Source organism: Phycodurus eques, chromosome 18 (genome assembly GCF_024500275.1).
Source record: "Phycodurus eques isolate BA_2022a chromosome 18, UOR_Pequ_1.1, whole genome shotgun sequence".
Lineage (NCBI taxonomy): Eukaryota > Metazoa > Chordata > Actinopteri > Syngnathiformes > Syngnathidae > Phycodurus > Phycodurus eques.
Genome location: NC_084542.1, coordinates 1,143,704 through 1,170,124, shown reverse-complemented (window position 1 = coordinate 1,170,124; position 26,421 = coordinate 1,143,704). Strand labels below are relative to the sequence as shown.

Genomic DNA, 26,421 nt, shown 5'->3' with positions numbered 1-26,421 from the left:
ACTTTGGGAACCACCCAAGTAATCCATACACACCAAGAAAGTGGAACAAATAAGATCGGAAATTAAGTTGTGTGTAATAATGTGAAATGACACAGGCAAAAAGTATTGAACACGCCAACTGGTATTTATTTAATACTTTGTACAAAACCCTTTGTTTGCAATGACAGGATGCCTCCTCTATGGAGAAACTAGTCACATGCATTGCTTGAGTGTGACTTTGGCCCATTCCTCCACACAAGCAGTCTTCAAATCTTGAAGGTTCCGTGGGCTTCTTTTATGGGCCTTGAGTTTCAGTTCTTTCCATAGATTTTCGATTGGATTCAAGTCAGGTGATTGGCTGGGCCATTCGAGCAGCTTTATTTTTTTCTTTGAAACCAATTGAGGGTTGCCTTGGCAGTATGTTTTGGATCATTATCCCGCTGAAATGTCCACCCTCGTTTCATTTCCATCTTCCACGTAGATGGCAGCAGATTTTTGTCAAGAATATCTCGGTACATTTGCCCATTCATCCTTCCTTCAATAATGTGAAGTTCACCAGTACCATTTGCTGAGAAGCAGCCCCACACCATCATGTTCCCACCCCCAAACTTCACTGTTGGTATGGTGTTTTTAGGGTGACGTGCAGTGCCGTGTCTCCTCCAAACGTGGTGTGCATTATGGCCTCCAAAGAGTTACATTTTGCTCTCATCCGACCATACTATATTCTGCCAGTATTTAACTGGCTTGTCCAAATGTTCAGCAAACTTAAAACGAGCTTTGACAGGCTTTGTTTTCAGCAATGAGGTCTTGCGTGTTGCGCATGCATAAGGCCATGGTGGCGAAGTTCACTACTCACTGTTTTCCTTGTGACAACAGTACCTGCTAATTCCAGGTCTTTTTGAAGCTCTCCACAGGTGGTCCTTGGCATCTGGTGAAATCTTCAGGTCAATAGAACCTTTGGAAGTATATTTAGTGAGAAAAATGGTGACATGTTAAATACTTATTTCAGCCGCTATATATATTCCAAGCCTTTGCCATGAAGCTCTAAATTGAGTTGCCACAGGTGCAAAAAAACTTTTTTTTTCTTGTTGTCATGCTGGGTGTGTAGACTGTTGAGGGGGAAAAAAAATATTTGGAATAAAAGTGACCACAAAATGCTGGCAAAATGAAAGACAGCGGACAACATGCTTTTGGCAGTGTTGCCACAAATACCTTGAAAGAGTAACTTAGTTACTTTACTGATTACTTGATTTCAAAAGTAACTAACTTTGAAAAAAGTAACTTTTTAGTTACTTTCAGCAGCTGCCAAGTGGCAGTAATATCACTTATCCATCTATCGATCCCTCCATTTTCCTCCGTTTATCCGAGGTCAGGTCGTGGGGCAGCAGCTTTAGCAGGGAAACCCAGACTTCCCTCTCCCTAGCTACTTCTTCCAGCTCTTCCGAGGGGATCCCGAGGCGTTCCCAAGCCAGCCGACAGATGTAGTCTCTCCAGCGCGTCCTGGGCCGTCCCCGGGGTCTCCACCCGGTGTTACGTGCCCGGAACACCTCACCAGGGAGGCATCCAGGAGGCAGCCTAATCAGATGCCCGAGCCACCTCATCTGGCTCCTCTCAATGTGGAGGAGCATCGGCTCTACTCTGAGCCCTCCCAGATGACCGAGCTTCTCGCCCTATCTCTATGCAGCACAGAGTAAACTAATTTCGGCTGCTTGTATCCGGGATCTTGTTCTTTTGGTCACGACCCACAGCTCGTGACCATAGGTGAGGGTAGGAACGTAGATCGACCGGTAAATCGAGAGCTTCGCGTTTCGGCTTAGCTCCTTCTTCACCACAACGGACTGATACAAAGTCTGCATGACTGCAGCCGTTGCACCGGTCCGCCTGTCGATCTCCCGTTCCATTCTTCCCTCACTCGTGAACAAGACCCCAAGGGACTTGAACTCCTCCACTTGGGGCAGGATCTCATCCTCGACCTGGAGAGGGCACTCCACCCTTTCCGACTCATATTTTAAAATGCTGATTTTCATCGGCCTCCCTGGTAAGGTCTATTCAGGGGTGCTGGAGAGGAGGGTCCGTCGGGAAGTTGAATCCCAGATTCAGGAGGAGCAGTGTGGTTTTCGTCCTGGCCGTGGAACAGTGGACCAGCTCTACACCCTTGGCAGGGTCCTCGAGGGTGCATGGGAGTTCGCCCAACCAGTCTACATGTGTTTTGTGGACTTGGAGAAGGCGTTTGACCGTGTCCCTTGGGTGGTCCTGTGGAGGGTGCTTCGGGAGTATGGGGTACCGAACCCCCTGATACGGGCTGTTCGGTCCCTGTACGACCGGAGTCAGAGTTTGGTCCGCATATCCGGCAGTAAGTCGGACTCGTTTCCGGTGAGGGTTGGACTCCGCCAAGGCTGCCCTTTGTCACCGATTATGTTCATAACTTTTATGGACAGAATTTCTAGGCGCAGCCGAGGCGAAGAGGGGGTCCGGTTTGGTGGCCTCAGTATTGCATCTCTGCTTCTTGCAGATGATGTGGTTCTGTTGGCTTCATCAAGCCCTGACCTCCAACTCTCACTGGAGGAGTTCGCAGCCGAGTGTGAAGCGGCTAAGATGAGCATCAGCACCTCCAAATCTGAGACCATAGTCCTCAGTCGGAAAAGGGTGGCGTGCCCTCTCCAGGTCGGGAATGAGATCCTGCCCCAAGTGGAGGAGTTCAAGTATCTTGGGGTCTTGTTCACGAGTGAGGGAAGAATGGAACGGGAGATTGACAGGCGGATCGGTGCAGCGTCTGCAGCGATGTGGACTTTGTATCGATCCGTTGTGGCAAAGAAGGAGCTAAGCCGAAAGGCGAAGCTCTCGATTTACCGGTCGATCTACGTTCCTACCCGCACCTACGGTCACGAGCTGTGGGTCGTGACCGAAAGAACGAGATCCCGGATACAAGCGGCCGAAATGAGTTTCCTCCGCAGGGTGTCTGGGCTCTCCCTTCGAGATAGGGTGAGAAGCTCGGTCATCCGGGAGGATCTCAGAGTAGAGCCGTTACTCCTTCACATCGAGAGGAGCCAGATGAGGTGGCTGGGGTATCTGATTCGGATGCCTCCCGGACGCCTCCCCGGTGAGGTGTTCCGGGCACGAGACCTCGGGGACGACCCAGGACACGCTGGAGAAACTACGTCTCTCGGCTGGCCTGGGAACGCCTCAGGATCCCCCCGGAAGAGCTGGATGAAGTGGCTGGGGAAAGGGAAGTCTGGGCGTCTGTTAGATATATTGTAGAAGTTATCATTTATTTGCTTAGCTTGCATTAGTATTATGGACAATGTTTAGAAAGAGAGATGTCTCGCCTTCAAGAAGATGACTCAGCAGGAATCATCTGAGAGAAGGACGTGGCCGGGACGTGGCAGGTGCCATGTTTTCACCTTGAAACCCTACCCTTAGTGTGTTGTGTCTTGTAGCTTAGTACGTTATGTCTTGTAAACTTAGAAACCTCCCTATTTTCAAATAAATGCAGGAGCGACGGGAGAGATTGTTTAGAGCGTGTTGAGAGGCTGTAACCTGAACAATCTCCCATGCGCCCTCCTCATGAGTAAAATGACCAACGTCTTCATTCCTTTTGTGTTTATTCATTATAATGTTTGGTGAGATAAATCCAACAGCGTCCCTGCTAAAGCTACTGCCTCCGCGACCCGACCTCGGATAAGCGGTAGAAGATGGATGGATGATTTTCATCCCAGTCACTTCACACTTGGCTGAAAACCACTCGAATGAGAGTTGGAAATCACGGCTTGATGAAGCCAACAGAACCACATCATCTGCGAAAAGCAGAGATACGATACTGAGGTCACCAAACCGGACCCCCTCAGCGCCTCGGCTGCGCCTAGAAATTCTGTCCAAAAAAGTTATGAACAGCATCGTTGACAAAGGGCAGCCTTGGCGGAGTCCAACCCTCACCGGAAACAAGTCCGACATACTGCCGGCAATGCGGACCAAACTCTGAAACTGGGCGTACAGGGACCGAACAGCCTCTGTCAAGGAGTTCGGTACGCCATACTCCCGAAGCACACCCCAGAGGACTTCCCGAGGGACACAGTCGAACGCCTTCCCCATGTCCGCAAAACACATGTAGACCGGTTGGGTGAACTCCCATGCACCCTTGAGTACCCTGCCAAGGGGGAAGAGCTGAGGCAGATGGTTAGCACATCTGCCTCACAGTTCTGAGCACCCGGGTTCAAATCCTGCCTCGCCTGTGTGGAGTTTGCATGTTCACCCTATGCCTGCGTGTGTTTTCTCCAGGTACTCCGGTTTCCTCCCACATCCCCAAAACATACATGGTAGGTTCATTGAGGACTCTAAATTGCCCGTAGGTGTTAATGTGAGTGCGAATGGTTGTGTGTTTATGTGCCCTGCGATTGGCTGTCGACCAGCTCAGGGTGTACCCTGCCTCTCGCCCAAAGAAAGCTGGGATAGGCTCCAGCATGCCCGCGACCCGAGTGAGGATAAGCGGTATGGAAAATGAATGAATGAATGAATGAATGAATGAATGAATGTCCTTCTCGTCCCACTTTTCACTAACTCAAAATGTATGTTCATATCTGTTCATCCACTGTACATGTGCCCTTAATCCGCCACTGTCACACACTACTCAGACTTGACCCACTTATGTTTCCTTCACACAATGGGCCAATATTTCCACAGTTGTTCTTACATGGAGAATTCACGGGAGCTGTATCATGTGTTGTACGTATGTTGCTATATTTCTCTCTATGTATCGTTTTGATCTGTTGTAATAATGAGCAGTTCACTTGGCTTTCCTGTTGACCTAATGCTGTCAAACGCATAGAAGACTCCAGATGTTTACTGACAGATGTTACGCTCATGCAACCATGAACTCACTGCAATTCAATTAGGCTTTGCTCTGGTTTAAAGTAGGCCTGAAATGTGAGGTTGCGTAAATCTTTATGCCTATTCACTGCAATAAATAAAGCTACTCGATACCACACAAGGTGTCCCCCAGCGACACGCATCTAAAGACACTGGTGTACATCGATGAAACACAATAAACAAATCCATTCTAGAAATTGCACTGATGTAAAACCATGGGAAAAGCCGAATTAGCAGTAATGACCTCTTCCCTCCCACAGATAAACATGAGGCGTAGTGGCAGATGAGCACAAAATCCACAATGCCAAAACTACAAACCACATTAAAACAATTCTCTCACTTTGTCAATACAACACACCGCTGTGGGTGTTTCCAAGTGGTCACAAAGTGCAATTGCTGAGGCTTTGTTTTGTTAATTTTTCATATAATAACATCCATCCATTTTCCACAGCGCATCTCCTCACTCGGGTCGTGGGCGTGCTAGAGCCTATCCCAGCTATCTTTGGGCGAGAGGCGAGGTGCACCCTAAACTGGTCGCCAGCCCATCGCAGGGCACATATAAACAAACAATCATTCGCACTCACATTTACACCTACGGGCAATTTAGTTTTCAATTAACCTACCATGCATGTTTTGGGGATGTGGGAGGAAACCGGAGTACCTGGAGAAAACCCACACAGGGACGGGGCAACTCCACAGAGGAGGGGGTGGGGATGGGGACCAGATTTGAACCCAGGTCCTCAGAACTATGAGGCAGTGCTAACCAGTCGCCCACCGTGCCGCCCCTATAATAACTTGATAAATGTAATCCTGTTTATTTCTTCTGTATAATAGAAGAAGAAAAAATAGGGAAATACTACTCATACATTGCATTTCTTTTCTCTATATTCTACATTCTAAATTTGACTGGGACAATTTCCAGCATGTGATTTCTTTAATGGGTATTTATTTGTCAATAATTAACGATCATAACCAGAATCGGAATCATCTTTGTTTCCCAAGTATGTCAAAAACACACAAGGAATTTGTCTCCGGTAGGTGGAGCCGCTCTAATACAACAACAGGCATTTGCCAGAAAATACTTTTGAGACATGAAAACACTGCACGGAGAGTCACTGAGCAATGAAAGGTTACCGATAATACCGATAATGCCGAAACTTTTTTTTTTTTTTTACTATTGTGCAAATGATGCAGAGTCGTCTAGCAATTTAGAGCAGTTTGAAATGACGAATAGAGCGATAATCTGGTACAGTGACCATTGTGCAAATGGCGCAGAGACTTCAAGAAATGTAAGCAGTTTAAAGTGACAAATTGTGCGATAACCTGCAACAGTGTCTTCTTCTTCTTTTCCTTTCGGCTTGTCCCGTCATCCTTTTCCATGTAAGCCCATCTCCTGCATCCTCCTCTCGAACAGCAACTGCCATCATGTCTTCCCTCACGACATCCATCAACCTTCTCTTTGGTTTTCCTCTCGCTCTCTTCCCTGGCAGCTCCATTTTCATCATCCTTTTACCACTCACTATCTCTCCTCTGGATGTGTCCAAACCATCAAAGTCTGCTCTCTCTAACTTTGTCTCTAAAACATCCAACCTCGGCCGTCCCTCTTATGAGCTCATTTCTAATTTTATCCAACCTGGTCACTCCGAGAGCAAACCTCAACATCTTCATTTCCGCCACCTCCAGCTCTGCTTCCTGTTGTCTCCCCAGTGCCACTGTCTCTCATCCGTCCATCATGGCTGGCCTCACCACTGTTTTATAAACTTTGCCCTTCATCCTCGCAGAGACTCTTCTGTCACATAACACACCTGACACCTTCCTCCACCCGTTCCAACCTGCTTGAACCCGTTTCTTCACTTCCTAACCACACTCCCCATTGCTCTAGATGGTTGACCCTAAGTATTTCAAGTCCTCCACCCTTGCTATCGCTTCTCCCTGTAGCCTCACTCTTCCCGCTTCACCCCTCTCATTCATGCACATATATTCTGTCTTACTTTGGCTAATCTTCATTCCTCTGCTTTCCAGTGCATGCCTCCACCTTTTTAACTGTTCCTCCACCTGCTCCATGCTTTCACTGCAGCTCACAATGTCATCTGCAAACATCATGGTCCACGGGGCTTCCAGTCTAACCTCATCTGTCAACCTATCCATCACCACTGCAAAAAAGGAAGGGGGCTTAGGGCCAATCCCTGATGCAATTCGTCTGTCACACCTACAGCGCACCTCACCGCTGTTCTGCTGCCCTCGTACATGTCCTGTATTATTCTAACATACTTCTCTGCCACTCCAGACTTCCGCATGCAGTACCACAGTTCCTCTCTGGGTACTCTGTCAAAGGCTTTCTCTAGATCTACAAAGACAAAATGTAGCTCCTTCTGACCTTCTCTGTACTTTTGCATCAACATCCTCAAGGCAAATAATGCATCTGTGGTACTCTTTCTAGGCATGAAAGTGTAATGTCACTAACCAAGTAATATACTTATTAGGAGTATAACTGTGCATGTATTCGTATTCAGATTTAAGGAACATTGTACTGAACGGTAGTGTACCAAATTCCATTCTTTATCAGTTCTTCAATGAACAATTAATTTCATGCAGTTTGAGTAACATCTAGTAGTGGTTCAAGGACGATAACAGAAACACTTTTGAACAAGACATGTTAAGTGCAATATTATTTATTATTAAAATAAAGTGGCTGCAGAAATATTTGGAACATGTAATATACATTCACCTACATATATCCAAAAGTACCCCCCCCCCCCCCCAAAAAAAAACAACAACAACAACAACAATTAATTCAAGATTTTTTTTAAAATGTTTAAAAATTACCAGAAATTACCAGACAATAGCTGGAAATGTGTAGGCTGTTTTTTATTCAAGTACAGTAAGTAATACATTTTACATTATCATGTTTTAACTTCTGAACCTTGAACACTGACTTTCCACATTGGTAGATCTTTTTATTGTACCTCTGCTTCATGGTCATTGTGCAACATACCTGAACCATTTTGATTCAATTTACATAGACAAGACATAAGTCACATAGACACAAAGACTAGCCAGCATTTATCAGAAGACAAAATACACAATGTTTGACAGTTGGATTAGTGTTCAGGGAACATAGACAAGACACAGCGGGGACACAATATAAACCCACAACAATGCGCAACTATGAGTTATGATAACAACATGCACACTGGTGTGTTAGGTGCTTTGTACAAGGCATTTAATAAGAGCATGATTACTTTAACAACAAGGTTAATCTGATGGCTGGCAACATATTTATATACTGTATATAGTATGACCACGATACTTGTGTCTTAAGTACAAGAAACAAATAATAAAGCTGTAATTCTGAATACACACAGTAAGTGACAGCGTATAAATCCTTAGTCTTCTTTAAATACGCTTTGATTAAGCAATTAGGCGCATGCTGTTTCGGCATCCACTTGCTATTCATGTCCTTCATCCTGGAAGAGTCCACTGAGATTCTATTTTGCATATTTAAGGGAGATCTGAAATAGCAGAATAATGAAAATTACATATATTCAAAGCATTATACTGTTATCCTTGTTGGCTGATTGCTTGGGAGAGTAAATAATTAGTCTTAACCTACAAGCCTATAAACTAAATGCTCGATGGTCATTTTCAAAGAATTCTCGGTTAAGGATCACTTTGAGACAGGTGTGCTCCCACTTTTCTTTGCCCAAACATTTTTTGTTTCCAAATGTCGCCCATCCATCCATTACTCCATTATCTACATTCATTTTTCTTGTTCATGGTCATAGGGAAACTGGAGCATATTTCAACTAAGGGGGCGGTTGACTGCAACAAACTGTTGGTCACTCGCTCAGTAATTGTTGACCCCCCTTAGAGGTCAACTCAGACAACTGCATTTAACTGCTGTTAAATAAGGAAAACAACATGGAATAATGAGCAGGTTTGGGAATATGTGTGTGCAGATTGTGTCCGGTGTTTAATAAACACAGTGATAGTAGAGCATGTTAAAGCAGATGGAAATGTTAAAAAGTAATTACAAAGTCAAAAAAATCTGATGTAGTCACTAAAGGCACTTGGTATGTAATTGTTGTGATGATCCCTGCCATCCGTCCTCATAGATTCTATAGGGACATTTGCTTGGTATGTAAGGGATTGGTATTATACTGGCCCCAGAAATTAGATGAAAGGTGTGATGTGACATCTTGTGGTGGAGGTAGTTAAACTACTGGACATCTTGCAGAGCAGCCATTTTGAGTAGAGACAGCAGTGGAGAGATGCCACGATTAATCCACAGCCACTCTTTCTTTTGACCTTGATTTAGCACAATCTTTTCACCCCCCCCAAAAAAGGCACCATTTTCTTATTTCAACACTTGGTCATGACAAAAGACTGAAAAGATTACCTATTATTCAAAAGCATAACTGGGAATCCTCCACCAAGAGCGTGCCATGCGAGACACCAACTACATCAAAGTGGACGCTCGCTCATTGTGGATCGGACTAAAGTAGAAGGCCTCGACAAGGTGGAGAAGGGCAGGAGAACACCAAGTAAAATGTCAGATCATTAAGAAGTGTCCAACCTGGAGGTCATTTCAGAGTGTGGAGCTTCAAATGAATCGTCATCACGAGGCTCCAAGTCAAATGCTCCTCGAGCCTCATCTTCACAGCACACTTAAAAGTCAGGTTCAAGCCAAGTTACAGCAGAGGCACAGGCAAAGGCAGGAGCTGAGTACTGAAAACTTCAAATTGACATGGAAGTTGAACGAACATGTATTGTTGCAACATTTAATTCTCTTAAAGAGGCTACACTGGCTGCAGCTAAGGTGCTTGAAGCTGCTGTGGAGAAAATAACATTTTCTCATTCCAACGTCAATATCTTCAGTCCCTACTGCTTGCCACAAGGCAACAACACAGCTAGCTCTCCACACAAACACAGTGACAGGTTTCCACTCAGGTCCACAGATGTCTCCGACTTTGCTGCCTTTCTCGCTCATCGTGACCTCAAAACAGGGTTTATAGAGCTTGACAATTAGCCAGAGAACTATATATTATGGAGATCTACTTTCTGAATACAATAAATGGCTTGAATCTCAAACTTAGTATTGAGCAAGACTTATTTAGCAGGTGACTTGGTGGGTGGGGAGTCACTTCAGTGGGCTCTGAGAATAGGAGCATTCCATGTCAACGATCCATCACCTGGATTTGACAGGCTATGACAACGGTTGGAGAAGGCCTCCGGCTCTCCCAAGGTTATTGAGGCTTCATTTTTCAAACGTCTTGAGAATGTACAGCGGTTTAAATAAGTATTTAATACATCACCCTTTTTCTCACTAAATAAATTTCCAAAGGTGCTATTGATTTGAAATTTTCACCAGATGTTGGGAACAACACAAGTAAGCCATATATACAAAGAAAGTAGAACAAATAAGATAAGAAATTAATGTAATGTGTAATAATGTTAAATGACACAGGGAACAAGTATTGAACACATGCAGAAAGGGAGGTGCATAAAGGCATGGAAATCCAAGACAACACCTAAAATCTATCAATAATCAAACAGCAATCTAGCCCCTTGTCAACGCAAATGAATGTCAGCTGGTTCAGTCCTAATTGATGGCCTGCAAAAAGGTCTCATTGCCAATGTGTGAGTCAAGACACTTCTCATGATGGGTAAGAGCAAAGATCTGTCTCAAGACAATCTCAAAGTAATTCTTGCAAAACATAAGAATGGCATTGGTTACAGGCGCATATCTAAGATTCTGAATTGCTGCTGACAGAGGATGTCCAAGAACAATCAGAAGAGTTGTCCAAGAGCCAAGGACCACCTGTGGGGAGCTTCAAAAAGACCTGGAATTAGCAGGTACTGCTGTCACCAGGAAAAGAGTGAGTAATGCGCTCTGCCGCCATGGCCTGTATGCACGCTCATGACCCAAGACCCCATTTCTGAAAAACAAAAGCATGTCAAAGTTCATTTGGACAAGCCAGTTAAATACTGCGAGAATATAGTCTGGTCTGATGAGAGCAAAATGTCACTCTTTGGATGCCATAATACACACCATGTTTGGAGGAGAAATGGCACTGAACTTCACACTAAAAACACCAAACCAACAGTTAAGTTCGGAGGTGTGAACATGATGGTGTGGGGCTGCCTTTCAGCAAATGGTACTTGTGTATATGGGGGTTAAATAAAATGTAAGTAAAATTGGAAAAAGATACAAAGGAAGGTAAACGCCTGGGTTCACTTCCGGGTTTGTCCGATATACGCTTTAACGTGAAAATCAAACTAATTAGTCTCGTAAAGGGGCACCGCGTCACTTTTTAGATGTATAAAACTTCAGGACAAAGAGACGACAAACCTTTTATCAGTCTTGTAATCTGAAGGTTGCTACATGAATTAGATAAGAGTTCTCCATAACCAGAGGTCTTTTGTTGAACCCAAACACACACAAATGATACACGTTGTGAATTTTTATAGAAAGTTTAATTAGCTCTAACATGGGAATCTACAAGGAAAGAATACACAAAGGACAGACAAAGATTGGCAAAGGAGCCTAACTTGTGATATGAGGTTGGAAGGAGCATTTATTGACAATGCAGAGAGCTGGGGTTCCTGTTCTCGTTAATTTAAACCCAAATATGCACTAATCTTTACTTTTAGTAGACCGTAAATTGGATTTATGTGCGTGGACCAGAATTTAGGCAGGCGGGTCAGTCTCCCGAATGTTTGGCCGGTCCGGTCCGCATGGGGGACAGGTGGATTTGGCAGGAAAGGAGGAAGGGAAAAAAAGAGAGCAGGAAAATGAAAAGTTCCTAGGCAGGACCGCCGCAGCCCGTATGTCGCTGTTCACAAGACGTTTGGAGCAGACGTGTGCTGCCCGCTTCCTTTCCCACGGAGTTTGCCCAGGCACCCAAAAAGGGTAGCTCGGAGCACTGGCAGGGTGCCCCGGGAAGGGTCCGGTGTGTCCTCGTCACCTCGTGGTGCGTGGTGGGGCGTCCTGGCTGAGCCAGTCTTCGGCAAGTTGGTCGAACAAGAGCCAGCAGTAAAGGGGACTTCGGGCTTTATGACAACCCCCTTTTCCCCCTTCTGGGGCCAACAGGGAAGATGGACCGCTTCTTAATGTTACTTTTCTATTCTAGGATTATTTTGTGGTTTAAATCTAGTGGGATAAAATATGAATTATTGTATTTAAGATAACGAGACCATTTTCCAGCTTTGCATTGTCATACGCACATCCTCTTTAATCCCTGTTAACGAATGTTTCAATTGTATGTGGTTGTTGAGAACACTGTAATATTTGCAATGTGGCATTTGTGTTGTGTGGGGTAAAACATTTCATCCGGTTCAGTTGACAAACAGATTTGACATCAGACATTGAAATTTGCAGAAATACAATTATTAGTGGCGTTATTTCGATGGTAACACTTGTGGCGTTCATCCAAAGTTCTTAAAATATAATATAACATTCAAGTCCAGCGAAGATTGTGATTAGTTAATCCGGGCTTGCAGTAGCGTTCCACTACCTGTGGGTGTCGCTAGTGCTCCATCCATTGTCCCAGACAGGAGGAACAAATGTCACTGAAAACAGGGGGGAAAACAAGTCTTTGTTGGTGAGACTCTTCAGGCTGGCTGGGGGTGGAAGTTAATTCATTTAGCGTCCGGGTGAGAAATCAGGTGTCTGTGTCTCAGCTTTGATGAGCTACTTGGGGACTGGCTGGTAATTCATTTAGCGTGCGTGTGCGAAGTTAAGCCTCCTCGTGCTTCTTTTTTGATAAACAGACAAGGTTTTCCTTAGATGTCTTGTGTAGGCAGACTGACTCAGCGGGCCGCCGAGGCAGGCACGCGGAACAGCACGAGACTGGGGGTTAACAGTTTACCTTTAGTTTTAAGAATACAATTCTTCTTCAAAGAGGCTTTGAGATTTTTATTACCACTCTCAGTTTAAGTTTACTGTGACACTAAACATAAAACAAGAGAGCATTACATGTTGAGAATTTAAAAAAAACACACAGCTTTGTCTTACAAAAGAAGGTGAGGTTATTGCTGTCGGCATCACCCTGCACGCCACCAGTCTGCCTCCCAGCGCCCTCAGGCTGCCAACCATAACTACCCTCCTCCAGTAAACCCTATCGGTCCATCTTCTCTGTCCCTATCACCTGTGTCCCCCACGTTTCAGAGTTATTCACCATGCCCTACCGTTTTACCTCCACGTTTTTTTTAGATTCTGATTTTTCAGATTGTGAAGATGGCCCCGATTTAGTTAACATGTCTGATTCTGACTCTGTCACGGATTTAGATTTTTCTGGTTCCTTCCCTAGTTTTTCCTTTCCTAGACTGTTTTTGTCACGTCTTCCCATTTCCAACCTCTGTGAGTCCAAGCCCAAGTCCTTTCCGTAGGACCTTTACTTGGGCACCCATTTGGCCATCTATCCGGGACCGCCGCGTGGTGGCCAAAGTAGGTGCCCAAGTAAAGGTCAAATTTTGTCCTCCCGTTTTTTCCCCCCACTGTTCCTAAGTCACTTAATTTTTCACCAGTTTCCATACCTTGTTCCAGGCCTAAGTCACGTCCATCCAAACCAGCCCCAAAGTCACTTCATTCCGTACGACCTGTTTTTCCTCATTCACCTTCCCGAGGTGCACTCTGACCCTCTCGTACCCTCTACTCCCAAACCTCAATATCGGCAGGCTGATATTGAGGTTTGGGAGTAGATTCCTGCTCCCCGTCAGCTGTGGCAGGCTCCCGTCCCTGCTCCTCGGCAGCTGCAACACTTTTAGTAAAGCTACAACTTGATACTAGCACAATCATACTGTGAGAATTTGTGTGGATACAATATCGTGGGAATATTTCAACGTAGCAATTAATTGATTTGATTTGATATTTATGATTGTTTATAAGAAGATATATGTTTACTGACAAACAGACCACTTTCAGATGTTATGAAAAAAAAGGACTTCGTACAGCAATATAACTAATCTTTCTGACACGAATCTTCAGATCTGTGTTGAGAATGTGCGGATATGTGACTGGTAGTGAGGTGGGGCCTGCTTGGGGGCCCACTTGAGGGGCCCCCTTGGGGGAAAGAAGCCCCTTGCAGGTGCTAAGGGTGTACGAAATTTCAAAAGGGGGCCCTCTTGGGGACATGTCTATTCCCTAAGGACGTAAATCATTTCCCTGGCAATTCCAGGGGTTAGGGTTAGGATTACGGTTAGCGGCAATATAGCGGTACCGTCATTTCCGGTTAGATTTCTGTCAACAACCGTCACACCCGCTGACAACCTTTATCCCGCCCTATTTCAACTGATGTCGCTTCTGGGAATATAACCTCAGATAGACTCGGAACCAACAAATGATGTCACTTCCGGTTGGTTACGCCACTTATGGCCATTTGACAGAAGCTGGATACTATACTTTTTTTCACATGTCTTCAAAAGCTTGCAGAACTTCTCCTGGAGGTATAACCCGCAAAAAATAACATTATCTTCCAGGTCTCAGGAAGAGCTTCCTGAAAGAACATTCCATTTGTCATGAACGGAACAGAGGACAGGACCCAAAATGCACGACTCCAATACAGATGGACAGTTTCAAACAATAGAGGTTTACTATACGAGCAGAGGTCGGTACACAGGCAGGCAATCCGAGAAGGCAACAGTATCAAAAAAACGTGAGGCAAAGAGGCAAGGTCAAAAATCAGAACACGATCTAGTCTTACTATGAGTCGTTGACGTGAAAACAAGGAATGCTGGAACGTGACAACAAGGTACAATGAACTGGTGAAAAGAAAGAATGAGACAGGAGGTGAAATGCATGGGGTAATTAGGGTAAACGAAGCACAGGTGGGGAAGATGCTCTCAGGAGCAGGTGTGTACGAGACAGGGGGAAAACAACAACCAGAACACACACCCATGACAGTACCCCCATCCCCCCCCACCTCCCCCCTTAACGGCCGGCCCCAGATGGCCCCGGAGCCCCAGGATGCGCAACTTGGAAGTCCCGAATGAATGAGTCATCCACGATAAACCCAGATGGCACCCATGAACGTTCCTCAGGCCCGTAAGCCCTCCCAGTCAGCCAGATATTGAAACCTCCTCACCCTCCGATGAGACGACAACAGCTGCATCACAGTGAAGACAGGGCCCCCATCCACGAACCGGGGGAGGAGGGGGCCTGGAAAGCGGGACCAGAGGGGACTCCTGGGCGGGCTTGAGCAAGCTGATGTGAAATGCAGGGTGGACCCGCATCGACCTTGGGAGCCTAAGCTTCATGGTAAAAGGGTTGATGACCTTTGTGATGGGGAAGGACCCAACGAACCTGGGAGCGAGCTTCCTGGACTCCATCATCCATGCTTGGTGGGGAGCCACACTCGTTGACCCACTTTGTAGTTCGCAGCATCTGGCATGCTCGCTCCCAGGTCCTCCTGCAGTGTCTCACCAAGGTCAAGCGCACGACCCAAAAGCCTTTTGTCGATCTTCATGGCGAGAGCGATGAGAGTGTCCAAGTCGGTCGGCAGGTCTAGTGGGACCAAATGATTCTTGACGGCGGGGGATAATCCTTGAAAAAAATTTATCGGGTAGTGCCCTGTTATTCCACTGACTCTCAGCTGCTAGAATGCGAAACTCAATCTGACACCCTGCGCTTGCCTTGTTGTAAGGTGACAAGGGAGCAAGCTGCTTCACGATCTGGTGTGGAATACTGAAAAAAAATGCTCCATAGTCTTTATGAAAGAAGCCCAAGAATGACACTTGCGGGTCCATTTAGCAGTAGCCCATGCCTCTGCACGACTAGTCAGGTGGGAAATGACAAAAGCAATCTTTGCCCACTCGGGGGGAAGACAGCTGCCTGCAGCTCAAAGTGGAGTCCACACTGAGTGATAAATGGCTTAAGGTTCCCAGAATCTCCAGAGAACCTCTCCGGTCGAGAGAGCTGTGGGCAGACAGGAACAGACGTGGCAGGTGGCTGCATGGTGACTGCTTCACATGGAAACGGTGGTACAGTGGCGACAGCTGGTTCTTTCTTCTGAACCATATTCATTAGAACTTTAAACTGTGAGGCCACCTGTCTCATCATAGTGTCCTGATGCTCCAACAGTCCATTTAGATGAAGGTGGAGGGCAGCAAGCTGCTCGTCCTGCTTCGAGATGTGTTGACCCCGCGATTGAAGGGCTTTGCGCACCATGTTATGACCAGTTCGCTCTGTCATGAACGGAACAGAGGACAGGACCCAAAATGCACGACTCCAATACAGATGGACAGTTTCAAAAAAGAGAGGTTTAATGCACGAGCAGAGGTCGGTACACAGGCAGGCAATCTGAAAAGGCAACAGTATCCAAAAACCGTTAGGCAAAGAGGCAAGGTCAAAAATCAGAACAGGGTCTAGTCTTACTATGAGTCGGTGACGTGGAAACAAGGAATGCTGCAACGTGACAACAAGGTACAACGTACTGGCGACCAGAAAGAATGAGACAGGAGGTTAAATGCATGAGGTAATTAGGGTAAATGAGGCACAGGTGGGGAAGATGCTCTCAGGAGCAGGTGTGTACGAGACCGGGGGAAAACAACAACCAAAGCACACACCCATGACACCATTTGTTTGAAATGCTGTACGTTCACAAACCATGGAGCCCAAAACTGCCATCTGCTGTTCAAAGTGTTACTGCAATCATCACGTCGCAGCTCTTTGTGTGGGTCGATCTCCCTTTATGGCAAGAGAATCCATCACTATAGCAGCCAAATCTGCAGTCTTCAGCATGTTTCAAATTCAGGGAATGGTCTCTCCTTGTGTGTTAAAAATATGTTTTGGCATAACAGACAAAAGAAGAAGAAGAGCCACAGACTTCATGGTAGAGGCTATAGATATCTCTGGCACTGCCAACACTCAGCAAATGGAATGTGACACTAGCTATAGAAAATAGAGAAAACAATTCCGACTCCAGAGGCTGCTACACACCATCGTCCCCGCAGACCATTGCTACCAAGATACCACCTCTTGGACCCTCAGGTGAAATCCTTCTGCTGCTTGGAAGGGATATCATCTGGGTTCAGGAGGTTCGCAGTCAGTGTAATGGTCACACATGGGTCAGTGAAGTGGTGTTAATCTTAGGGTAAAACCAAGGACTTCAGGAGAGTGCACTCCCAGCATGGTGGAGCGGGTGTGCAGCACCAAGTTCCTGGGAGTGCACGTCACTGAGGACCTCTCCTGGACCAGCAACATCTCATCACTGGCCAAGAAAGCTCACCAGCGTCTCTACTTCCTGTGCAAGCTGAGTAGAACATCTCCAAGAAGGGGGGGCGGGGCTTGTCGAGAACTCCAGCCCACTCTCCAAGCACCGTCCCTTCATTGACTGGTATCCTATTCTCAACATTGGAGGTTGGCTAGCACTACCCCAGTGTTAGACACCTGTTTTGACATGTCCCCGTGAAAGGCCTTGGGTGTCGGCGGGCATACCACATCAAGATGCCAAGCTGCTGGACACCCATCACATGACCCACCCGCACGACATCTCCGGGGAGAGTAGGGAGGGCGGCTGCTCCAGTAGTCACGGTACTCGATCAGCTTTGACAGTGAGACCTTACCAGACACCGCCGGAACCATATCGCTTTCCAGGGCTTCTTAATAGCACATACTTAAGGGCTAATTTTGAGCAAAAAGATACATAGTATCTATGTGTGAAATACATGAACGATGATCGCTGTGTATGAGAACACGCAACTGAGCATGAATACTGTGACTGAAAAGCAATCCATCCATCCATTTTCTGAGCTGCTTCTCCTCACGCGGGTCGCGGGCGTGCTGGAGCCTATCCCAGCTAACATCGGGCAGGAGGCGGGGTACACCCTCAACTGGTTGCCAGCCAATCACAGGGCACATACAAACAAACAACCATTCGCACTCACATTCACACCTACGGGCAATTTAGAGTCTTCAATTCATGCATGTTTTTGGGATTTGGAAGGAAACCAGAGTGCCCGGAGAAAACCCACGCAGGAGAACATGCAAACTCCACACAGGCGGGGCCGGGGATTGAACACCGCTCCTCAGAACTGTGAGGCTGACGCTCTAACCAGTCGACCACCGTGCCGCCTGAAAAGCAATTATTTGTCTGAAATTTTGTTGAATTACCTTGTGCGCAATGTCTGCAAGCTGCTGGACTGTGTGCACTAGTCCTACAGTCTTGTCTTCAGCTGCAGTAACTTTGTCCCCATGCTCTCCCAAAGCCACTGTCATCTGATGGACTGCATAAAAATGAAACGCTATAATGAATATAAACAAAAGAAGAATGAAATGTACTATACCAATAATTACTACAAATATACAAGTAAACATTTAAACAGTTACTAAAATATTTTATGCAATTTAAAATACATTTCTGGATTTGAATTTATAGAGTTTCCAAATATTCCAGTGAGTGTGAAGGATAGGTTTAAGTATAGCGCATATTTTTGGCTTGATAGAGAGTTGAAACCTTTTTGGTATGTTTCATAGTCATTAAATATATTAGACAGTCTGTTCAATGTCAGTAAGTGCAGTACATGTGTGATAAAACGTATATCATTGGCGACGTAATGAGGAAACACCAATGTCTCTCGTGTGAAGCCACGGACCAATCACAGCCTGCCTCAATGGATGTGTGCGTGGTCTCTTGAAGCATCATGCGAGCGATGACTCAACGTGACTCGTAACATGCGCTTCCTATGCATTTGAACAGGAAATATGAAAATTCTGCTATTTTTAGGACAAACTCGTTGAAAGTATTGGATTGAAGAAGAAAATCAATGTAAAGCACGGACCATAGAAGTAAAATGGAACAATTTAATATAATCCTAAAGTTGTTTTTTTACCATTCACGTGCAGTGGAAAGGAAAGACCAACAGGGGGCAGTGTGGCTCTGCCTCACTTGCCTACCCTGACCACACGTCACTGGTATAGTTTCATGTTTTGGGGAGCAACTTTATACCCGGTTGCGTAGCATTTCTCATTCTGTAGCTAACGATTGCGTGGTTTGCTTCTGCTCGATTGTCTCATACTGAACGGTTTGCCGCTACCTCGTGGCGTAAAAATAGAACTACAAGATTTGTTTTTCTCAAAGTGCAAGACAATTGCTGCAGGGAGAGGTGGATGTCGTAAAAATGCCTTGGAATAATATTTGGCAATACGTTGACATACATTGTAACCTTCAATTTATTGTGTCATCATTAGGGTCATGGGTGAGCTGGAGCCTATTCCTGCTGTGGTGCACTGCGCTCCCTCTCAGTTTCAGTGCTCTGAGGGCCCCATAAATATCAGCTATTGTTTTGCATTGTATTGTTTCAATCTCCCCGAAATCAACAAAGTCAACACTCATGTGACTGCCCTGCCATAGAGCACAGAGATGCCTTTGAGCTGGAGAGAAGTGCAGAATAGACAATGGACAACAGACAAAAAAAAAACCACACACACACACACACATACATACGGAGACACAAAACCTGAATAAAATGATAGAAGTAGTTGCCCCTAACTTGTCGTAAAAAATCAACTACCTCTATTCTGTGAGCTGCTTTGTGTTCCAACCATCTTCTTCTTGACATGATTCAAGAAGGCTTTGCAGCGGTAGATGAACAGATTCATGGTGGAGGAGTCTGTCGCCCAGAGACAAAAATCAGACAATAAAATTGTATACAGTATTGCACTTAGTGTTTGGCCACCATTAGATTTGTTGTTTTGCCGATGCTATAACGACCACAGTGTAACCAAAGGTTGTATGACATTTACCTTTAATGTACAGGTAAGTTAAAGTTATTAAAAATGTCAAAACATAACATGACAAATAGTGATCTTATTTTGGACCTTTTCCATTATCTATGCCAACTTCCAGAAAATACATCTTGTCCCAAAAATGTGACTTCTTTCTCTTCCACTTGTTTTTTTTTTTTGAACTAACTAACCAATTAACTACATACATGTCGTCTTCCAAGAAAATGAAAAACCTGATTGATGAATACAATAGCTACCTTTGCAATTGCCATGAATAAAATATGAGGACGCAGTTGTGGGGAGACACATTGATCACATGGTGACTCAAGCATCGAAAATAAATTCCAGATGATCACCTTAGTGAATGGGCTCTTCCTCGGGCTATGTGGCACCCCTCTACCTAGTTTTGTGGACACTGGTTTTGCGTTTTATGCATTATCCGGCTAACTCCCACTTCCTGTGTTGTTTTATTGGCCATTAAAACAATAAAGCTGGCGACGGACTACAACATTTGCACAACGCTGTGAAGTGCGATATTACCTCGTGTGAGTTTGGACGAGCAGTTAATGAACTCCGGTGGTCTGGGTGCAACAAAGCTTTTCCGTCGTGCTCGTACTGTTCCGGATGAAGGCCCCGGTGAGGAATCATTGGGACCGGCCGCCCCGACCTGGCCGGAAACCCGGCGGCTCGCCTTGATCAGACTTCCGGGCTTTCCCTCCCAGTAGGTCTGGCAGGCGCGGTACAGAATCTGCACGAAGATGCACTTTTCTGCCGCTGAGGTGGCCACCCACTGATCCACAGCATTGACAAAGACCAGGTCAAATTCGGGGCTGTCCTAGTGGAGAGTAGGCAAGTAATTACTCTTGATGAGCTTTTAAAAAGTCATATCTTTACCGACTCTTTTATGAAATCAAAATGACATGGTGACCTTGTTGGGGTTAATGCCATTGACCTGTCGTAGTTGCTCCGCCTTCCACTGTGACGTCCTTGTGAAGGCCAAGGAGCCACTATACTGCTTCACCTTTGAAATGAGGAGCTGGTGCGGTCTTGTGTTGGTCACTACAAAGATAGCAGAAACTATCATTCGCTGTTGACAACTAATTCCAATGTAATTGTAAAATGTAAACGAACAACATAAAACGAACAATTAACAAATACGGACAAGCCAGATTGAAAATAGCTGGATGGAGTTCATTCGTTGCATTGACAGCAGAACATGAAAATGTATACAACACGGAGAAAGTTGGGACGCTGTTTCAATATGAAATATAAACAGAATGCCAAGATTTGCAAATGTCACAAAACCTCAACAATAGTACATCAAAGGTGACTTTGAAAGTACTGAAAGGGGGCACTTGAATACATTACACTTATGCTGCACGAAGAATTGTGTGTGGGAAACAAACCCTGACCTCAACTCATCAAACGTCTTTGGAATGGACCAGACCTCTGAAAATGTAAACATACCCCAAAATCTTGTGTGACGTCTTTCCAAAATAGTAGCTTGGAAATGGTGTTTTGCCGAGGAAAGAGTTGCACAGGGGGGAAATTCCGCCAGCCAGCTAACTTATAAAGACAAGAGTGGTCCAGATGGTGTCATTTCTAGCCCTACATGTCTAGTCTCCTTTTGGAAGGTTCTGCACGTTTGTGTGACGACTCAATTCAAATGTGTCTCATGGCACACCGTACACAAAGTGAAAAAGTTTTTCTACCTGAAACACAAATGAATGTTGCATAGTCTCCTTTGGATCCAGGCGAAAGAAAAGGCATTCTCTTCTTTTTTCTCCTCCGTACCTCCGAACCCACCAGCATCCGTTCGTTGCAGGGGATGAAGACTTCTTTATTGATGGTGGACTGAATATTCATTGTTAGACCTACATTAAATGACACAGGATGCATGTCAGGCCTTGGTGAGAACGAGTAACATTAATAACCAAAAAGTAAAGTAAAGCAAAGTCAATATGGCGCACTCTTTTTCAACACTGTAGCTGCATTTGCTTTTTTTATTTTTTATTTTATTAAATGAACAATGCAACAATTGTGTATGGGTTGATCGTGCATATATAAATGAGATGCCACAAAATGGATTCAGTGACAACCCGTTCCAAAATGTAGGCATATTTGTATTCTGATCGATAGACGGGAGTGTGGCTATAGTATTTGGATTTTTGAATTCATTCATTCGTACATTCCTTTTCTACCACTTTGTCAGGGTCACAGCCTTGGTGAACCGTCGTCTAACCGAGCTGAACGAGATGCAGGGTACCATATTTCATCGGTGGTTTGTTTATCCACGAGAAAATGCTGTTTGCATGTGTTGTTAAAAAAGTAAAAATACAAATTTGGCTGGGTTTGGGTGCTTGTGAAACAAAGCATAAGTGCCCAAGTGGTTAAGATCGCCACCTGCCAAGAGGATCCCAGTTCCTGTCATGGGCTGGCAGAAGAACGTCATAAAGTAATGAGCCCGATTTTCCTCTCTTTTTGTTTATTGCAACAGAAAGACAATATACACATAGAAAAAAAGCCCAGAAAAGGGGGATTTCATCACTACTTTTCAATGTAATCTCCCTTTGTCTCAACACCAACTGCCCATCCACGAACAAGGGCACGTATGCCAGTCTTGTAAAAGTCAATGCACTTTCACCCTTTTTTTAAAAAAACATTATTATTCATCCCCTGAGTGACGTGAATAAATTATTGAGTGTTGGGTCAGTTCATAATGCTATTGTGTGTTCCGAAATTCTAGTCTGGTGCAGTCATACGCGTAGCTGGGATAGAGTGCCTGGTGCTTGTTGAAAAACCAGCAAGTGTCTGGCGTGTGCGGGTGGCAGAGGCATGATAGCCAATTGCAGGAAAGACGAGTTTGGCAGTTATGTCTGGTCTTGTTATTGTTTTTCACATACTGCACGTTATGATTGACAGTAACTTGCTGTGGTTTCTGTTATGACAAAATATAGTCTATACTCTTTTATTACTATATATTAATTAGCGCATAGTTTATGATATTATCCCATACGTTTGTGACTTCAATATTTCTTTGTTCTTTTGTGACTTTTTTCAATTGTAGCTTAATTGTTTCTTCCCTTCACTCATCCAGGTTAAAGGCTAGGTTAAAGTCCTGGATTCAAGTCCTTAAATTTGAGTCCGGTTAACGTGTTGGTTAAAGTCCCCCGGTTGGAGTTTGGGGGTTAGGGGTTCAGGTCAGGGTTAGATTCGAGTCCGACGTGGGTTACGGGTTGGGTCCCCAAGTTTGCGTCCGACGTGGGTCAGGGGTTTAGGCCCCCCCAGGTTAGAGTGCGACAATCAGGGGAAAGGGTCCCCAACCATTTTGAAGACCTTCGAATATTGTAAAAAAGAGAAGCACTTCTAACAGGCACTGGAAATGGGAAGTGGGAAGATCAAAAAAGAGTAAGGCTGAATCACCAGTGCACATGTCAACTATTATGTTTCTTATGAGCGAAAACTATGGAGAGACGTCTGTGGACTGCGTGGAGATGTGGATAAATGAATGTGCTTTCCCAGCAACAGGGAGCCTCAGTACAAGACAGTTACAACAACTAAAAAATAGGTTGAGGTCAAAAGAAAGTTGTTTGAGAAAGAACAAAAAAAATTTAAGTCAAGGATTTTGAACCTTTAGAGAAAAAATGTCAAATGTCTGGAAATGTGGTTGACTGTTAGATCTAGATGCGAACAGGGACAGACGTTTTCTGAGAAAAACTAAGTTGGGCAAGTTACTGATGACCGTGTATCGCCTGTGGTCTAATCTGTCCGAGTTGGCCAAGGGGAGGAAGTCGAGTTGCGGTCCCGAGCTGGGTTCCACAGTGGCCTCCACAAATCAACCCACAGCCCACAGCACGGCCCTTTCGCGCACGGCACCTCCGCGGTGTCCTGCTCGCCTCACACAGCCGCCTCCCTCCCACACCGCCCGCCCTTGCGGAATGTACTAGACGACCGATGGACAGCAACCAGATTTGAGGAGGTTGAGGCTGGACGCTGAACAGGGGAGGTGACGCGGAGGGTGCAGAAGATGCCTCCGTTGTGAAAAGAAGGGACATTGGATAGACATTGGATGAGACTGTCTGAAGAAGAAAAAGACCCCACAATCGATTGCACTCATGGTGGCAATCGATTGTGGGGTCCCCAATTCGCCCTAACCCTCTGGCTGACCCCAAAGACAGAGCGATGGTGACACACACACACTGCATTCGACATTGCTGTTTCTTTTTATTTTTTGCAATGAAGACGCGCTTGGCACTGATGACATTCCCATTGAATTGACGGTCACCACCAGACATTCATTCGCACACTTATGGAATTAATGTATGCAACTATGAATTAGAATCGATAGATCCCTCCGGGTTCGAAAGATGTCCTCCCGTCACAACAACCATGGCTAATGCAGATGGCAATATTGAACTACCAGAAATGTAGAGTTATTTCTCGTAATTGTCAGAGTTATCTATTCCCTGCGTAGATGTTTGGTCTGGGTCCTAAGGCGTAGCGGTGTGGAACTGCTATGTTTGTTCTTTCATGCCGCGTGCCGCTGCAACCCCACATGTAGTGCCTTCCGCACATCCCAATTCGTCATCACACTTTCTTCGCACCTGTCCACAGTACCTTCACCAAACCGTCCTTGAGGTTCTTGATTCCAGCTGGTTCGCTGGACTTGGTTGGTAGGCTATACATCGTATTGCACTTGTTTTCAGTGTCACTCTTCTGATGCTTTGTTTCTTGTCTTGTTGCTTAGTGCCTTTGCTCAAGTCGTTGGTTTCCCACATGATTGGCTAGGCGTTTGTCCAGTATACGCGTGTGGTCTCCATGGACCCTCTAAGGTTCTCCTCTCCCACTGGTGGTTTCCTAAACTTTTTCCTCATGCTGACTGTTTGGATGACGTGACTGACCCGCACTCGGATTCTTCGGTCTAGCCTTTTTGTCAGATTGAATTACAGCCTGCTTATGAAGGATTTTCTTCAATAATTAAACCTTGAAGTGCCAAGAACAAACTCTTTTGTTGTTTCCTGCTCAAGGGCAATGGATATTTTACGGGGCGGTACTCACTTGACTTCCAATGTCGGCAGTGTGGGTTCAGTTCCGACTCCGCGACGGTGCGGATATTTGTTTGCATCTATATGTGTCCTGTAACTGACCGCTAACTAGTCCGGCATGTAATCTGCCTTTCGCCCCAAAGTCATTGCACCGGCCTCCCCCAAACAACAATAATGATTAACAATAAGCTGTTTGACTTACCTCTCCTGGTTCGGCTCTCGAATCTCCAAAGGGGACAAAGCTCTTCTTGTTAGTTCAAAGTGATGTTAGTTTCCTGTTAGATATTACAGCCGTCATGAATTTATACCCCGGTGGCACACCGAGTGGTGTGCCATGCTGTGGAGGCACACACAAATCACAGTGTGTCCCACCAGAGGAGGATGACACTGGAAGGCAAGAAACAGACGCTCTCTGTTTGAGACACGGAGAGCCACGGCCCACTGCACTTTATGGCTGCTTGAGATCCAAACGACACAATGCGATTTAAATCGCTGAATCATAAATCATAAGACGTGGAATTCTTCACGAATATGTCCCCTCGCCAAATCTTTAATCATATCACATGGTGTCCATCCCTTCAGGGGGATTTTGTGTTGACTCTCAAAATCTGATGTTGATAAAGTGTCTCAGCTATCTTTTTCAATTATTCTGTTATACTCTGGCGAGGTGGTTTACGTTCCTCGTGAAGCAAAATATTCGATGCCCCTTCGGTTGTATAATGAATTAAAAATATCGTCAAGCAAAATATTAGTAGTGCCTCTCAGGGCGATACAGTGCAGTCCTACAAAACTGCAAACCACAAGCGCAATAATAAACACATGCCCTGTTAAATGAACACGTCTATATGTATCCATTTTATCTTCTCAGGCACAAGCTTCAATAGAAGTCTCATCTCAGATATGGTTGTCGAGGGGTACCTAATGTCGTGGCCTGTGTGCGAAGATACTGCTATCATAAGAGCAGATCTGCTGAGCGTGTGTTTAGATTTCCCTTCGTGACCGTGTCGATCTGAGTGTGAATGGTTGTCTTTCTCTATATGTGTCCTGCGATTGACTGGCGACCAGACCAGGACGAAGTCTGCCTTTTGCCCCAAGTCAGCTGGGATAGTTTCCCATGACCTGCAAGCCTGAACAGGATAAGCAGCAAAGAAAATGGATATATGGAAGGGTAATAGTAGTAAGTCGTGTAAAATCAAACATAATGAGGATATATACATACTTGAATTGGTTTTCTGCTCCTTGCAGTCTAAAGGACGGTGCCTTTGGAAACTGTTGAACTGAATTTTTTGTTCCAACTTTGAAAAAATAACAGCTTGCATGCAAGCAACCTGCTGGAGGTCAATTTTTATGATCCTGGTATGTGCTGTTCTTCCTTGCACAAGAGATCGACATTCAGCTACTGGGTGTAATGGGAATTGTATTAATGGCTTTATTATAATATGGATTATTATCCATCCATTTCCCATACCGCTTATCCTCACTGGGGTTGTGGGCGTGCCGGAGCCTATCCCAGCTATCTTCACCCTGAACTGGTCAACAGCCAATCGCAGGGCACATAGAAACAAACAATCATTCACACTCACATTCACACCTACGGACAATTTAGAAGTGTCAATTAACCTAGCATGCGTGTTTTTGGAATGTGGGAGGAAACCGGAGTACGCAGGCACGGGGAGAACAAGCAAGCTCCACACTGGCGAGGCCGGGGATGCATTCACAAAGCCAAGACTCCATGAACCAGAGTGCGGCAGAGCATTTAAAATCTTTACTGGTCTTCATGAAGAGACAAAGCTCATCTATTTTGTCTGG

At 45.2% G+C, this 26,421-nt stretch overlaps 1 protein-coding gene across 1 annotated transcript; it reads right to left on the bottom strand.

Annotated features, from left to right (window-relative positions):
* Positions 1-7,708: 7,708 nt before the first annotated feature.
* Positions 7,709-24,967, bottom strand: stxbp6l (syntaxin binding protein 6 (amisyn), like). The gene is made up of 7 exons (XM_061704648.1): positions 24,815-24,967; positions 21,280-21,441; positions 20,496-20,626; positions 20,108-20,402; positions 19,354-19,452; positions 17,954-18,066; positions 7,709-8,354 (listed from the first exon to the last, which is right to left on the bottom strand). The coding sequence occupies exons 2-7, from the start codon at positions 21,431-21,433 to the stop codon at positions 8,331-8,333; spliced, it is 816 nt and encodes a 271-aa protein (XP_061560632.1). The 5' UTR covers positions 21,434-21,441; positions 24,815-24,967; the 3' UTR covers positions 7,709-8,330.
* Between the last annotated feature and the right edge of the window lie 1,454 nt (positions 24,968-26,421).

Excerpts from the sequence above, each read along its gene's own strand:
- stxbp6l (XM_061704648.1), bottom strand. The coding sequence starts at position 21,433 with ATGAATATTCAGTCCACCATCAATAAAGAAGTCTTCATCCCCTGCAAC. Across the intron at positions 18,067-19,353 it reads AAGCAGCTCACAGAATAGAG|TCCATCAGATGACAGTGGCT; the intron begins GTAGTTGATTTT and ends ATTTTTATGCAG. Across the intron at positions 8,355-17,953 it reads TTGCAGACATTGCGCACAAG|ATCTCCCTTAAATATGCAAA; the intron begins GTAATTCAACAA and ends CTGCTATTTCAG.